Source organism: Nomascus leucogenys, chromosome 15 (genome assembly GCF_006542625.1).
Source record: "Nomascus leucogenys isolate Asia chromosome 15, Asia_NLE_v1, whole genome shotgun sequence".
In the NCBI taxonomy this organism is placed as follows: Eukaryota; Metazoa; Chordata; class Mammalia; order Primates; family Hylobatidae; genus Nomascus; species Nomascus leucogenys.
In genome coordinates this window covers 3,293,399-3,309,820 of record NC_044395.1, presented here as the reverse complement: position 1 = coordinate 3,309,820, position 16,422 = coordinate 3,293,399, and the positions used below count along the sequence as shown (strand labels likewise).

Genomic DNA, 16,422 nt, shown 5'->3' with positions numbered 1-16,422 from the left:
TTGCACATCTTCCATAGTAAACTTTAAACAAGATTCCCTGGCAGCTGCTGTGGAATAAATCTCTTTCACCAGCATTGGTAGGATTCTTGGACATACATTCAGCTCAGGACTAGTGCATTTAAATCTTTGTCTCCTAGGCTGGGGATAAAAAGATCATAAAGGCCGGGAGCGGCGGCTCACGCCTGTAATCCCAGCATTTTGAGAGACCGAGGCAGGCGGATCATGAGGTCAAGAGATCGAGACCATCCTGGCCAACATGGTGAAACCCCATCTTTTACTAAAAATACAAAAATTAGCTAGGCATGGTGGCCCACGCCTGTAGTCCCAGCTACTTGGGAGGCTGAGGCAGGAAGATCGCTTCAACCCGTGAGGCGGAGGTTGCAGTGAGCTGAGATAGTGCCACTACACTACAGTCTGGAAACAACGTGAGACTCCGTCCCCACCCCCGCTACCCAAAAAAAGAAAAAAGATCATAAAATGCAAAATGGATTCCACTCCAGGGGAAGCTTAGGTCAGCTCATCCGCTGGCTGTTCTGAGGTCAGGGAACAGATAGACACAGGCCCAAACAGCCTGAGGTGTTGGCCCCCAGCAGAGCTGCTCTTTATCCTGGAAGCAGACACTCTCCCATCAGAATGCTCAGAATACAGACACGGGATTGGGAGCATGTCGCTTGAGTTCTAGACTTATGAGTTAACAACTTGTGACCTTAAGAAAATGACAACCTTCCCCATATCCATGTCCTCCTGTGTAAAATGGGAATGTAAAAGAAGATTGGCCCCATAAGGCTTCTGTGAGGGTCAAAGATCCTAAGAAAGGCCATAAATGGCTTTGCACATGGAGCAGCACCTGAATAGAGACATGATCATTGTGGTTTTTTTCTATGAGAAAAGGCTTGAGATAACACTCACAGTTCCTGATGAGGCTTCCTTGGCAACCAGATATATATTTACTGGGAAACTCGGTGTACTCAGATTTCCAGTGGCCACAAACCAGAACAAAGCAAGGTGGTGCCCCAGGCCTGGTTCCCTTGGCCTGGGGCCCAGACCCGAGGTTATGCACAGCTGACAGAAGAACAAGAGGCTGCAGGGGCCCAGGCTCATCTCCTGACATGCCCAACTCACTCTCACAGTTGATGTTTTTGGAAGGTTGCTGCTCGGCACTGTTGTCAAATACTTAGCAGCCCAACTTGGGGCAAGACAGCAGCTGGCTCACCCTACCTGTGGACAGAAGCAGAGTGGGTTCTGGAGTGGGCAGGGGGATTTGTCAGCATCTGGATTGTGACGGGTCCAGCATGCCCTCCCCTGCCTGTTGGGCAGCGGGACTTAGACCTGCTTTCTCAATGAAAAACAAACAAACCAATGAGAGTAGACACAATAGGATTTCTCCCTGCTGCAGCAGGGCAGGAATCTGAGCAAGTCAAGACACTCTAGACCCTCCGATCAGGAAGTGCGCCCTGGCACAGGTGGCCGTGAGTGGCAGTCACTCTGCCTTCAGAAAGCCACTTGGAATGCAACCTGCGCAATTGCCTTCATCCTTTACGGCCCTGCCAGGCTGTTTACTGGAGCAACCTTATTACCAATCTCCAAAACATCTCCATAAAACCCACAGATCACAGACTGTAGCATGATTACAGCCACCACCCTATGCGACGAGCTGCTGCAGTTTCTCCCAGGGACGGGATGAAGCAGGCCTCCTTCACCAGGTTCCCATGGGTGTGTCCTGTGTGGACCACAGAGCCAGCTCCAGAAAGGAGAAGGCAGGAAAGAAGAGACTTCGGTCCCTGCTTTGTAGTCTTCCTTTCTTAGGGATATTTTTTTGAAGTTATCTTTTTTTTTTCTTCCTTTGTTCTTTCAGTCTCACATGTCTCCCTCCACCGGCTGTCTCTCTTAGCCTTCAGAAACAGATGTGGCCCACCAGAAAGACAACCTCACAGTCTTCCTTGCTTCCACGGGAGGACTGACATCAGCCGGAGGGCCCTGGGGGAGGGGAAGGCTCAGGCCTCGCTGCCTTCAGCTGCGGAAGAAATCTCTGATGAATTTCAAAACCTGCCTTTGCTTTGGATGTGATCAACAGTCACAGTGGGGCCTCTGTGTTTTACTATATGAACAAGCTCAGAGGGAGGGAGAAAATGCAGCCGCCTGCCTCTGCCTCTCCCCTGCCACAGTGGCTGAGTGGAGGGCAATCCTCATCTGTGCAAACTGTGAGATGTTTAGCAGGATACAAAGCTGGAGCCGGCTTGCTGCTGCTACCCGAGTGCCTGGAGCTGAGAGTGTGGGGCACCCCTGTGTGTGGGGTCCTGGCGGAGCTTCCAGTATGAGAACACAGGTGGGGACCACACCAAAGCACCCCCTCAGAGGGCTCCACCCGCGGCCTCTCTTCTAGGCTGTCCTTTGGAGGAGTGGCTTTCGGAATGAACAGGATACATTGGTGATTATAGGGCTGGAAATTATATAATTTCATGCAAGTAAAATTCCTGTCTCAGGTTGTTACAGCCTCCAGCCTTATCAGGAAGGTGGGCAGGTGCTCATTGAAGGTGTTTGTTCAATATTTATCGATTAAGCTCAACAATACCTTCTTCTCCATCAGCAACAATGTGACTGTCTCTTGGCTTCCCTGCCCATCAGATGGAGAGTTCATTCATTGATTAATTCAACAGACAGCTCTCATGTGCACAGGACTGTAACCGGTGATGGGGGGAGGAGACAACCTTGTCCCTGTCCTCAGGAGGAGGTTTGGTGGGATCGCGGGGTTCATTTTTAAAGGCATAAAGTCAGAATCCTCTGGCAGCAGGAGAGGCAAGAAGAAAGGAGGTCGTCTGCCTTTTCTTTCAGTGGTTGAAGCCCCTTTCACCTAAGGCTTCCTTTCCGGGCGCAGTCCTAGAATGTCAAGGGAAAGCCAGGTGACCCATCCACCCCCAGCGCCAAAGGCAGGGCTGGTGTCTTTCTGTGTGTCCCAGGTAAGCCTGGGAGGAGGTGAGGGGACCTCACAGCCACAGGAACTGCAGTTGTATTAAGAAGCAACTTCTCCAGTCCCGACAGGCTTTTCTTCCGAGAGTCTCACGGTCCGTCTAATGCGGAGCTTCTCAGAGTCCGGTCTCTGCCAATAGCAGTGGCATCACCCGGTCATGTAGTTGGGTGTTTGTCCCCTCCAAATCTCATGCTGAAATGTGACCCCCAAGGTGGGAGGTGAGGCCTGGTGGGAGGTGTTTTGGTCATGGGAGCGGATTCTTCATGAGTGGCTTGATGGGGTCCTGGAAGTAATGAGTGAGTTCTGGCTCTGTTAGTTCACATGAGATCTGGTTGTTAAAAAGAGCCTGGCACCTCCCACACTTGCTCTTGTTCCCTCTCTCACCATGTGACACACCCACTCCCCTTGCCTTTTGCCATGAGTGGAAGCTCCCTGAGGCCTCACAAGAAGCTGGCATTGGAGCCATGCTACTTATACAGCCTGCAGAACTGTGAGCCAAATACACCTCTTTTCTTTATAAATTACCCAGTCTCAAGTATTCTTTTATAGCAATGCAAAATGGATTAATCCACCCAGCTACTCAGAAATGAAAAATCTCAGGCCACATGCAAATGTACTCAATCGGAAATGCTGGGCCTGGGGCTCACACCTGTGTTTTACCAACCGCTCCCCCCCGCCACCCTACCCCCGCCCCCCGCCGCTCCTCAGGCATGCTGTAGCACCCTGCTGCCCACATTTGGCTGCATGTTGGAATCAGAGAGTTTTTAGAAACGGGAGTGCAGGGTGCCACTCTCCAGGATTCTGATGTGATTGGGTTGGGATACGACTTGAGTATGCGGGTTTTTCAAGTCTTCCGAAGTCATTCTTGTGTGCAGACAAAGTTGAGAACTACTGGCTTAGCATCTGACAGCTCAGCTGTTAAGAAAAGGGGGGCTCCCATCCTTACCCTACACCAGAGCTATCCTTCGTGTTTTCTGGAATTCTTAGCAATTTCCAGACACTTGCTCCATCATCCAGGAGAAGATGCTAACTAGTAGCATTTAATCTGGTACCTTCCTCCTTCCTTTTTGGAGGCACCTCACAGAAAAACAGGAAACCTGAAAAAAGGCAAGGTCAGCAACAACCTCCAGGGCTTCCAGAAATGCAGAGAAGTCTCTGGCTTGGTTGTTTTTGTGCAGGGGCTGCTCTCAGCTGCTTTGCTGTAAAAGACACAGATGCGAGGCTGTGGGCTTGGCCTGCTGGTGGGCTGGGACCGCCAGCCCCTGCCGGATCCATTCCCCACTCAGGAATGGTAGAGAAAGGAGGCTGGGCTGGCAGGGAGGACAGTTGAGATTCTCTAGATGTTTAGCACATTTTTCTATCTGACTGTGGAAATTAATAAATATGCTCACCAGAATGAAAAGTCTCCTACCCAGCCAAGCTCTGTGTGAGGCAATCAAGGGAAAGGAAAAGTGCTACCCAGAGAAATTCTAGTCTCCACTGGAAGACTCAGAGCAGCACAGAAGCAGTGCCTTTCTGAAGTGCTGGGACCAAATCGATTGGCCATCTGGGCACCTGCCCCATCCCATCATTGAACCTGTGCCCTAGGTCCCGGGAGGACCTCCTCCCTCAGCCTGGGAAGGAATGGGAGGGCAGATGAGGGACAGCCTAGACCAGTGGTCAGTTCTGCCTCCTTTTCCTTCATTTCCCTCAAATCCACCAGATTCTCGTCTGCCATTTTCCTGGGCCTCAGTATTCCCACCAGCGAAGTGTTACTGCCAGACCTCGTGCTCTAGGGCATAGAGGAGACGTGGGTAGGTAAAGGGAAAAGGCTTTGCATTCCAGTAGTGTTTTATGCAGGGAAAGAAAAGACCTCAGGAAAAAAAAGTGTAAGAGATTCGTCTCCATACCGCCACCATCCCAGTTACGGGGGTGGCTGGAGAAAAGATTTTAAATCCACCCACACAGTCTTTTAAAAAGACTTGCCTAAATATACTGCACCTCTAGATGACCCCACTTCATTTCTCCACCTAAAAAGACACAGAAGCAACTCTCGCTTTCTTTTCCTTCCTATGATGCAGCATGGGCTGTGAGGAGGCACTTCTGAATCCGGTGAATAACTGCAGGCATTGAGGAACCATCCTCCCAACCGCATGGATAGACTTGGGACTTGACGTAGCTCCTTGATAGATGCTAAGGAGAAGGAGTTGGAGGCTTGGCTACCTGTAGCCTGTGTCACAGATATACTGCTGCAGGTCACAGGAGGCAGAGCTCCTGCTGATGGGTTTTCCAGTTCCGGTTTGGACAAAGGAGGAGGACGGGGCATGACAGCCGGGGAGGAGGAGGAAGGGGCACTACCTCGTTCTGCCCCTGCACGCTGAGCCCTGGCTTTTTCACCCTGTTTTTCTTGTCCTGGAGGCCCAAAAGTCTTCAGAGCGGGTGTTTGCGACAGAGCTAGTCTAGCTCCAAGTTTGGAGTAGGTATGCAACTGTCACTACAAACACTTCCCAAGAAGATGACCCACTTCTGCAGAAAGCACTTGAACTACAGGTGGAATCTGCTCTTTTTAAGTTTGACCGAGTCATCTGTGCTCCGTGAGCCACCGTGGTGGTCTGGCACTGTTGTTCAGCTCTGGGAGGCTGAGGAGTGTCCCTGGCTCTGGAACTGAGGGGGTTAACCGAGTGCTTCTCTGCACTGTTAGCGGGAGGAAGGCGGGCCTGGAGAAGGACAAGCTCGTCAGATGAAACCCTCTTTGAGCAGCTGAGCTGTTTCCACTTGTGGTTTTACAATGGGCCTATAAAGACCAGCCAAAAAAAAAAAATCATCGAAATGGGTCAGGCGAGGGGACCCTTGAGTGGAGGCCCAGCATCAAGCACTGGCCCAGTCTGAGAGTTAGCTGGGGTCTAGGGTTCTGATCCCTTTGGAGAGGCAAGCATCTGAGGCCAGCCTTAGATCTGGGAAAGGTCAGTGGGGAATTCCATGGCAGAAGAACTATGCAGTGCAAGAAGGGAGAAAAACAAGGCAAGCTTTCCCTGGCATGGAAGAATAAAGGGCAGAGGGTGGACCAGTGTTTTTAATGACGCATGTCAGCAGGTAGCTGCTCGCAAAGGGCCAGCCTCTTCTTCGAAGTTTTTGTGGATGGTCTCCACCAATTCCAGTTTGTTTTTCCTTTGTATTGTTATAGCACCAAATAGAAGGCACTTCTCCTCTGTCCCCTCAGAGCACCCCATGCCTACCTCTGTCTTGTCACTAGGATGCTATATTACAGCTCAGCACCTACTCATCTGTGTGCCTTGCCAGGATATAAGGAGGCAGGCATCATATCTGTTTTCACTGGAGTCCCAGCACTATCTCAGCATATCGCAGTAGTGTGTATAGACCCACAATCTCTTATCTGCAAATTCAATATTCACAAAGGTCTGGAAACCTCAAGCTTTCTTACAACTCATTTTGCAGAAAACCCTGGGCTAGATGTTGTCAGGGTTGCAAAGTCAAAATGTAGGAGCAGAGTGGAAACAGCAGATTCGAATACATGGCAAAACAGAACAGAACCACAGGGCAAGGCAGGCAGCAAGCTGTTGAGTATGAGGGGAAGAGTGAGATGTGAGTGACACATTCTGAGATGAGCTCTGAAGAGACCTGAGGGGCCAGGTGGCACTTAAGCTGGGTTTAAATTGTAGATAAAGTTTGCAAAGATAAAGGGGTGGGGTGGGGAGATAATCGTGGGACAACGTGGTTTTCTATTTCCCTAACTTTTTATAGACATATGGCTCTCTTTCCGTTAAGTTTTCAGTCTCTCCCAGGGCTAGGATCTTAGTCCCATTTCTTCCATTCTGTCCACTGTACACAGAAAATGCAGTCGCTTCTCAGAATTCTCCTATTCAATAAGAAATTATTCTGGGACTTACACATAGAATGCGCTTGAGAAGATTTTCTTGAATGAATAAGAACTTAAGGGCCTGTAATTTGTTTTCATTCATAAACTTTATTTTTGGAGCAGTTTTAGGTTCCAGTAAAATAAGGGGAAAATACAGAGCATTCCCATAGACCCCTTTTCCCAGCCTCCCCAACTGTTAACATTCCACACCCACGTGGTGCAGCTCTTACATTCATGAACCTATATGGACACGTCATTATGCTGATGCCCGTTTGTCCTTGCATTCTCTCTTATTCAAGAGTAATAGAGGAGGCAGAGGAGGACGGCATGCCTTGTTCTGATTCGGCAGCCTCTCTTTCCTCCCCCTACTTAGAGGTTCCTGGTCTGCGGAGAAACTTGCCCAGATGCAAAGCCACCGAGCAGAGACAGCAGGATCACAAGCTTTAAAAGGTGTAAACGGCCGGACGCGGTGGCTCACGCCTGTAATTCCAGCACTTTGGGAGGCCGAGGTGGGCGGATCACCAGAGGTCAGGGGTTAGAGAACAGCCTGGACAGCATGGCAAAACCCTGTCTCTAATAAAAATACAAAAAATTAGCTGGGCATGGTGGCAGGCACCTGTAATCCCAGCTCCTTGGGAGGCTGAGGCACAATAATCACTTAAACCAGGGCATCAGAGGTTGGCAGTGAGCTGATATCGTGCCACTGCTCTCCAGCCTGGGTGACAGAGCGAGACTCCAAAAAGAAAAAAAAAAAAAAAACAGATGTAAGCACTGAGAAGGCAGAGAGAGCATCCCTGTGCAATAGAGGAAGACACGTAGGTGTAGACACTAAAGATGGAAAAGACCTCTGGTATCAGTTCCCTCCTTCAGGGTCCACAGCAGGGGAAGTATTCAAGGAACTGCTGCCTCTGATGTCTCATTGGCTGACCACAGTCAAAACCACACATTTTTCACCAGCTCCCAGGGCAGCTGAGGCCAAGTGATCTCTTCTTCCATGAGTGTGGCCTCAAGAACAGAGGCACTGACACCACCAGACCCTTAAAGTGTTTTGCTCTTTACAGTTTGCAAAGCACATTTAAAGTATCGTTGCAGCCTCACCACATCCTAGTGCGCAGGGTGCTTCAGGGTCCTCATATCTCACAGGTGAGAGAGCTGCAGGGAGCAAGGGGATAGCCCTTCATCACACTGGGTGAGGGAGTCGAGCCAGACCCTGTATGCTGAGCCCTCAGCCCAGGCTTTCTATAGGGCATGGTGGGCGGGCCATCGACTTCAGCATCCTCTGGCCACTGCTTGTGATAATACCAGATCAATTGTATTTAGTTTTACATTCATAACGAGAAAAAAAGTGTCATCCTTCTGAAGTGTGGTGTTTTAATTTATATATAGCAAGAAACATTTCTGAGTCAAATACTGTTAGGAAAAGTTTCAGCATAGATCTTTACCTCGAACGCTCTCCAAGTCTTTAACATACTAATGTGATCGGGATGCGATATTTGACCGTAATTCCGTTTCTGGCAGAGCATCTTGATTGGAAACCTCTTTGGGGGATGCAGCAACAGAATCGGGGGACACATGGCTGCTTTTCTCTCCAGGGCTCAGCTCTGAGCTGTCCTCCATGGAGGGTCTCAGAGGAGCTTGGAGGAGGAAAGATGGAAAACTGAAATCTTTAAGAAGAGGCTAAAAGGAACTGAGTTATTCAGGCATAAGAAGAAGAAGACACTGGCAGGACAGTGAAGTCAATTTTCCGATATGCGAGCACGTGAAGGATCCGCTACATAGCATGGTGGGCGAGGGGCTCTTCTTGCAGGTAGAATGCTCAGAGCCTGGCTTCCCTGCAGCCAACAGAACCGAATCAGTCGGCCACAAGGAGCTTGCTGCATGAAGACAGGGAGCCTCTGGGGCCAGGAGCCGGGCAAGGCGGGGACTCAGCATCTCAGGGTTCTCAAAGTGTCCAGTAGGACTCGTAGAACTCGGGTGGACCAGTTTGCATCCTGTATTGAGGCAGGGGACTGAAAACAATGACCCATTCAGGTGGTTGTTGGCCTCAGGGTGCTGCAATGATGAGGTTTTCTGTAGAAGCAAATCTGAAAGACAGATGCTGCAGGATGAAGCGGGGGATGGAGACCTTGGATGAATTCATTCACACCCAAACCAGGAGGGCTGAGAGGGTGAGGGTGAGGGAGGGAGAGAGGAGGAAGACTCAGAGCAGAGGCATTTGAAAGAGCCCCGAAGCCACCAGGTGGAAAGTCACCCTGCGGGGAGCTGACCTTCCTCCCTCCTCCCGAGAGGCACCAGCCGGTGCTGACCCTGGGTCCCATCTCTGTGACCTGTGAGAAAAGAGGCGAAAAGCGGCTCCTCGTGCCTCAAAACCTTGCTGCCCACATCTGAGGGCTGGCCTTGATCTCCGGGTCTGTGCACCCCCCCTTAATCCTTCCTGACCTTTCATCCATGAAGCAGGGACAGACGGTGTGGGGCTAGGGTGGTGAAGAGGGACGGGGGAGGCAAAGAAACAAAAGGAAAATCACGAAGGGAGACTGGGCCCTGGGGATGGGCTACTTGCAAAATCTTCAGTTTCATTAAATATAGAAAGGTAGGATGAAAAAATAATATTCACTCATTGTTACAGTTTCAAAGTCAGAAGCTGGCCTTGATTTCAAAGAACTTGTGTGTAATGTGATGCATGGCTTTCTCTTCTGTCTCTTTTTATAGGTAAGTGACATTTCATTCTGCTCATCCCCAAGGCAAAGTTGGATGTTTTTAAAGTGGAAAAAAAATGAGCGGAAAAAGAAACGGGGAAGGTGGGAAGAGGTGGAAATGGAAGGGCACAGGTAGGTGCATACTCAATTCTTCATCCTTTGCACGGACTAGTGGGGGGTCTTCCCCCCAGATTCGGTGGAGAATCCTTTCCTCAGGACGGAAGGTCCAGGTGGTGACTGTGGCTTTTGAGATGATGAGAGCTTTGTTCTTTGAAAGGGGTTTGTCCTGTGACACAATGGCCAGCACTTTTGCTAGAGGTCTTTCCTGGGTGAAGTTCCAAGTCAGAAAGGATTTGAGGTTTTGCCCGCTAATGCTGTGTGTCAGCTACATTGCTGTGAGTAGGGCCTAGAGGAAGTAGGGAAATGTGTTCTGGAGAGGCAGGATTCAAACATTCCAGGAAGGAAAATCAAGAACAAGAAAGAATGTCATTCCTGACATGATCAGGCAGTAAATAGCATGGAAATTTCTGGACAGAAAGGAGATTTGTGGGAAAACTGAGATCTTGTATATTAAGAATTTTTTACTTAATTTTAAGGTGTATCCAACCACTGTCAATGTATTTTTCTATTCCTGCCTGGTCGCCGAGGCTGAAACGTCACTTATTTTCTCTTTAGTATGAGGCAGAGTAGCTTTCTAAAAGATCTGGGGGCTGGTTTGTCATTGTAGTCACTGTACCTTTTCTTGGTCAGTCAAGAAAGGCATTTTGAAGTTCCAGCCTAGTTTTGGGTTTCTACTGCTCTTAAATATAATTGCTTTCCCCTAAGAGTAGAGTGAAAATGCTCCTTTCCCCCCGCCCCCGTGAGTTGCCAACAATCCACTGATATAATTGATGGCTCTGTCCCACATGTATTTGTTATTTTCTTAGAGAGAGAAACGTAAAACATTCTGTTTAACAGTCTATAAATCCAGACTGGAAACATAAAACTCAATTCAATAAAAATATTGAACATACTCAGTCTTATGTCCAATTAAAGGAGATTAACAGAATGAAGTGGGGGCTGGGTTAACAGTAAGGGGAAAAAGACAAAAACAATTTCATCTTCAATACTGTGTCTAAGGTCTCAGAGGAAATGCTCTCACAAACACGAGAGAAATCTATAGGCTTCGGAAATCTTCGAAAGAGACAAAAATACTAGAATTTGTTATTGAAAGTGTATAATTCTGTTTCTATCATTTGAATACACAGATGTTCTTTAAATCTTCTTTCCCTTGCTTTTAACAAAGAGGAGGGATAAAAGAAAACTCAACGCCCAGCTTCCCCCTCTAAATTAGGAAAAGTGTCACCATATGTTGAAAATGACAAAGCGTCTTTTTTCATGATGCCATGTCCCCGTCCTGTGGTCTTTCATTTCCTCCGAAGACACTGTGACTCGTGGCACATTTTCATGGTTGCAGACACACCTGGGAATGCTTCTTGGTATTTGCCCTGCATAATGGGGAAAATTAAGCTGCCACGTATCTGGCTCCTAGCCTGAGCAAGGGCTGTACGCCACCCCCACCCTGCTTTGAAAATTGAAAATCTGAAACCAGGAAGCACTCCTAGAAGCTGCCCAACATGGCAATAAGAAGGTGGGTTCTTAGCCACGTGGCTTCCTGCAGTGCCTCTGCTCCAGCCAAGGCCTGTGGATCAAGGTTGATGGAGTCACTGATTTAGTGGGAACATTCGTGTGTTTTTGAGTGTCCACAGAATAAGGGCTACAATATAATTGCTTTCTGGTCTTGAGGTCCTCCCGTTTCTGCATAGGGTAGGCATTGCATGGGTGAAAAGGGACGGCCTTCCCTCCTGGCTCCCTGTGGACCTCAGAGCTTGCCTTGTCAGCTTGGGGCGGGGAACGCTGAGGGGCCCAGCTTACTGTGATGGATGAAGGCAGTCCCTCCGAATTTCCCATTAATAAGGAGGTAATAGAGTATATGTTAATTTTACGAGAACATTTTCCACAGAGTATGTAAGTCCATGGGATATATTTGAATAGTTTTAATATGCTATGATTCTCAGAACCATGGGAATGACATTCTATTTGCACCTGCCTAATAAACAGCACATTCCCCAGCACTACTGGGCCCTGGTGGAATAAGAGGACAAAGGTGTAGTGTTTACAGGCACCCCCCACCCCCAACACACAAACACTGGCACGTGCTCACACACACGTTCATATTCCTACATGCATACTCACAGAGCTGTGATTTTGCCTTTGAAAGGTGAGAAGGAGCAAAGACATTTTTCAGAACCAGATCTGGCCGCTCAGTGTTGTTTCCCAAGATACATGTGTACTGTTTCAGCACCCTCATCGCTCACCAAACGCCTGGCCCCGTTGCTGTGTTTAACTTCACAGCTTGGCTGCTGAATGCGCCAGGCTCTTCATTGGCTTGGAATCCGTCGATCTGACCATCTCCCTAGCGCCAGTGCCCCAGGTTGGCACAGTTAATCATCTTGGGTCCAGCACTGATCTCTCTCACTCCATTCCTGTCTCTGCCTCCGGTCCTGAGGCCTTCCTTGACCCCTCTGTCTGTCTGCAGCACAGGCCAGGCCACTGAGAAGGTTTCTGCTTCTCAGCTCTGGTTCTCTAGCTTTGAGGGAGCAGCAGTGAGTGCGAGGTGGACTGTGCGCACCGCTTCTAGCAGAGATGGAAACAAAGAACTGTATGGTCTTCAACAGCAAGTCACTCCCTTGGCAGCCCTGGCAAAGCCAGCTTTGAGGATCGCTGAGGTTCCCACTCTCTCTTTGGACAAGGATGTTTTTGTTACCTTTTTTTTTCTTTTTTAGCTAAGCCTTACTAAGTGTCAGACACCTTACTAAACAATACACACAAACACACACACACACACACACACACACACACACACACACAGATTTATCTTGTTTTCAAAGCAATTCTATGATACTGGTTTTATCATCTTCTTCTTACAAACAAGGAAATCCAGGCTTAAAGCGATGAGATAATTTGCATGTGACCTTGAAGCTTGAATTAGAGCTTGTGTCTATCTGACGGCAGTATTTGTGCACTTAACTGCTTTGGGATGAAAATTCTATCCCAAAAGAGCAGAAGGTGACAGGAAAGGAAAGTCTTTGGACCACCCTGGGCTCGCTCCCCTCTAGCTGTGCAGATCGACCAAACTCTTGGCTGCCAGGCCTCTCTGGACAGGGCTCCCCAGTGGAGCCAGCACAGGGAGGTGACAAAGAGCTGGGCCCAGATTGAGAAGAACCCAGTTTGAGGCCTGCATCTGCTACCAATTTGCTGTGTGACTTGGGCAATTTATTAAGTTCTCTGAACCTCTCAACATGAGGACAGAAGCATGGTAGTATAATACTGCATAAGCTTAACCAGAGACCAAGTACCTGTAAAAGGATACTCTGACAATATGTAATAATTATCATTACTTGAAAAATCCCCTCTCACTGTGGCCTTCCAAATTTCTGAATCTAGTTCTTGATTTTTCTAATGAGGTCTAGAATTTTTGCCAATACAAGGAACAGTTCTTGGCAGCTTTCTGCATCTTCACTTCCTTTCAATACCAGGCCTAGTGGAGAGCAAAATTAGCCTGCCAATCACTCAGAGGCGTATGGGCCCCAGGAAATTAAATTCTCCCTCTCTCCAGCTGTCTATCCCCAGTGCCAGGTACCAAATGAACATGCGCCATACGTTGCGGTTCCCGTGTCTTCTTCTTCCTATATGTTAATTTGATAATTTTAGTAAAATAAACCAAGTAGATTTGAGATGTAGTTCATTATCCCCAAAGTCAAGAGATCATAGAATGCTGTAGAATGCCGTGAGTCAGAAGCGGGCCACTGTTCTCTTCCGTTGTTTTTTGTTTTTGTTTTTGTTTTTTTTTTTAGATTTTAATATTTCCTTTTTCCGGCAACATTTAAAAGCCACTCTTTTACATCTGTTGCCGTCCTTTAATGACAGACAGAGTAAAGGGACGATTGTTACTCAGAGAAACTAAACAAAGGGACGAGGATCACTCGGCACATCCTCGTGTGTGACTGACTTTGAACTCCTGGAGCCCATATCCTCTGCGCTTCTGTTGGGCACGGGAGACACAACCCACAGAACTGCTTCCTGCAGCCACGGATGGGTACCCACCAAGCCTTAGGGAGAACCGTGCTCTAAATGCCATCTGTGTTTGCCAGTGGCATTCACACGTTCCCTCCTGTCCCGCAGGGAAATTAAGAAGGGATCTCCTCTCAAGGCTGACACCTGGAGACAGCGGCTTCCTCTTACCCATCCTTCCCACACCTCATCTCTGGAGTGAGTTATCTTAATCCTGACATTTGCCCAGCTATTCAGAATGTAAACCTTTTTGTACTACAGGGTAACAAATATTTTGGGTAAACAGTGATTGCACTGATGTGGAAAGCCAAGTAGAGATCCCTGGCAAGTGAAGGATAAAGAGCTTTGTCCATACTGTTTGGTCACTGTTATGGGCTGAACAGGGTCTTTCCAAAATTTACATGTTGAAGTCCTGACCTCCAGTCATTCAGAAGGTGACTGTATTGGGAGATACTTAAAGAGGTGATTAGGGCAAAAAGAGGTCATATGGCTCGGCCTGAATCCAATATGACTGATGTCCTTATAGAGAGTGATCAGGACACAGCACACAGGGAGGAGAGTTCATGTGAAGACACAGAAAGAAGGCAGCCATCTGCAAGCCAAGGAGAGATGCCTAAGAGGAAACTGACGCTGCCGACACATTGATCTTGAACTTCTAACCTGCAGAGTGTGAGGAAACAAATTTCTGTTGTCTGAGCTACCCGGTCTGTGGTATTTTGTTATGGCAGCTCTAGCAAACTAACAAAGTCACAAAATGCATTCATCTAGACTCAGTCGCAATGTCTGGGAACAAGCAGAACTGGCTGAACTCCTTAGCTCTCAACCTTACTGCCATGGGAGAAGCAGTGCCGTAGAATATGGCTCATGAGACGTCCACACCCTGCCCCTGGCCCTGCCTCCTGTCTTATAATTGCCAGAGGGTTCTTTTATTTCAATGAAACTTACAGTTACAAACAGCTACGGTCAGACTCATGGATTCACTTCTAATGACTAGCTTCACTGAGGAGGAAATCATTGACCGCAATATACCACAAATGCACAAGGCATCGTGAGGGCAGGAGACCACCTGTCTGCCCCCAGCCTGGCCTACCCCATTGGAGCCATGCCTACAACCACCCCTCACAGAACAGAGGATCCCAGAATGAAGTGACATACTCGACGAACACATCCAATTCTGGCACCCTGAGATGGGAGATGCCTATGATCTCTGGGCAGAGGTTGACTGAAAGCCAAGTAGCCCTGGATGACATTCCCAGAGTCCCCGACCCACAACAGGGTCCTCAGCCTCTCTGGTCCACAAATGGATAAGATCAGTGCAACAGAGACACCAAGGGACTTGGTGAAGGACTCACAAAGCTGCACTCACTAAAGGCTGGTGACACACTGCCATTCCAGTGGGATGACTTACCAGGGAGGAGGGCATTCTTTTCCAGCTGTGGCTGGGATTCACATTTCTGGAAGCTGAGCTATTGATCCGTGCCTGGGTGAGTAAAGATCCAGGTCTCACGTCTGAGAGATTCAGCCCCATGCATTGGGGTCTGGGGCCATGCAGTGTCCTCTAAGGAACTGACTTGGAGGCCTAGGGAACCCTGGCAGAGGGGGAGTGCTTTGGCTGGCCCCTTGCTCCATGCCATGGCCTTGGTTCTCACGATTACGCTGCAAGGAAGTAAGTGGGTTTCAGGGCTGGCTTATTGGATCTTGCCATCCCACCTCTGCACCCTACCTGGGACTCCTTCATTTAAAGCTCCCTTTTCCCTTAAAGAGGAGGACCCCAATTCTGGGCAGAATCTACAAAGCCTGTGGATCCTGGCCTCTGCTTGCACTCCAGCTCTGCTCTTCTGTGGGTTGTTCTTGTTCCAGCCACCTGGGCTTTGCCGTAGTCTTTACTCCTTCTGCCTAGAAAGCACTTCTGATCCCTCTGTTCCAGGGTGACCCTCAGTACCCTTAATAATTCAACCGAAGACCCTTCCTTGGGAAAGCCTTCCTGATCCCCAGGCTGGGTGCTCACCCTGGAATCCACCCTTTTTCTTCCATGCATTTGTTTTGCTTTGTACGTAAGCATTCATTGGTGCTCCGATTCCAGCTCCCCAGTAGGGGAGCAGCCCCGCGACAGCAGGTGATACACCTGCTTTTGCCCCCAGTGAGCTACCCAGAACCTGGAACCACGTGAGTACTAATCCTGGTCATGGAGGGATGCAGAGAAAGTTTCCTGCCTTACCGCAGTGAGCAAGTGTTCAGCCTCATGCTTCTCTCAACAGGAATAGCCCAGGAGTGAAACATCCCTGAGCAGACCTTGAGACCTTGAGGGCTTCTCACCCTGATCTCACCTTGGAAGCACCCGGGAACTTTTAAACCCATGGACGCCCTCCCCACACGCCTGAGATTCCAACTCAAACAGTCTGGGTGGGCTTGAGCATCTGCAGGTGTCTCCTCTGTACTGCCAGGATTGGGACCCACTGCCTGGAGACACCCTGTCTTCCCACGGCTGGGTTTTGATTAGTTGAACTCCAAGGGCACCTCTCTTCCAAGTTCTTAATAGTCACAGTTGCCGCACACTGTGCAATCCACTTCTGGTGCCTTGTGCGGCTTGAGCCTCACAATGATGAGAGATAGCTTTTGTCATTCCTATTTTGTGGTTGAGAAGCTGCAGCCAGGGGAGGTTAAGTATCTTGAATAAGGTCTTGCAACTCGCATGAGAAGAGGCAGGATTTGAACTCATGCCAATGGAACACGAGCCTGGGCTGTTAGTGTCTATATTATATCACCTTACGTTCTTGTGGTAGAGGACT

The 16,422-nt window shown here is 48.8% G+C and overlaps 1 protein-coding gene across 7 annotated transcripts in view; it reads left to right on the top strand.

The window, feature by feature from the left end:
• Positions 1-16,422, top strand: part of NTM (neurotrimin) — a 969,816-nt gene that overhangs the window by 285,203 nt on the left and 668,191 nt on the right. For 3 of the 7 annotated variants that reach the window (XM_030829622.1, XM_012495987.2, XM_030829613.1), the window contains exon 2: positions 9,534-9,652. The exons of the other annotated variants lie outside the window; for them this stretch is intronic. In XM_030829622.1, coding sequence (XP_030685482.1) covers positions 9,598-9,652 — 55 coding nt within the window. In that variant the 5' untranslated portion in view covers positions 9,534-9,597. The remainder of the gene's footprint in view (positions 1-9,533; positions 9,653-16,422) is intronic. 7 annotated transcript variants of the gene reach the window in all.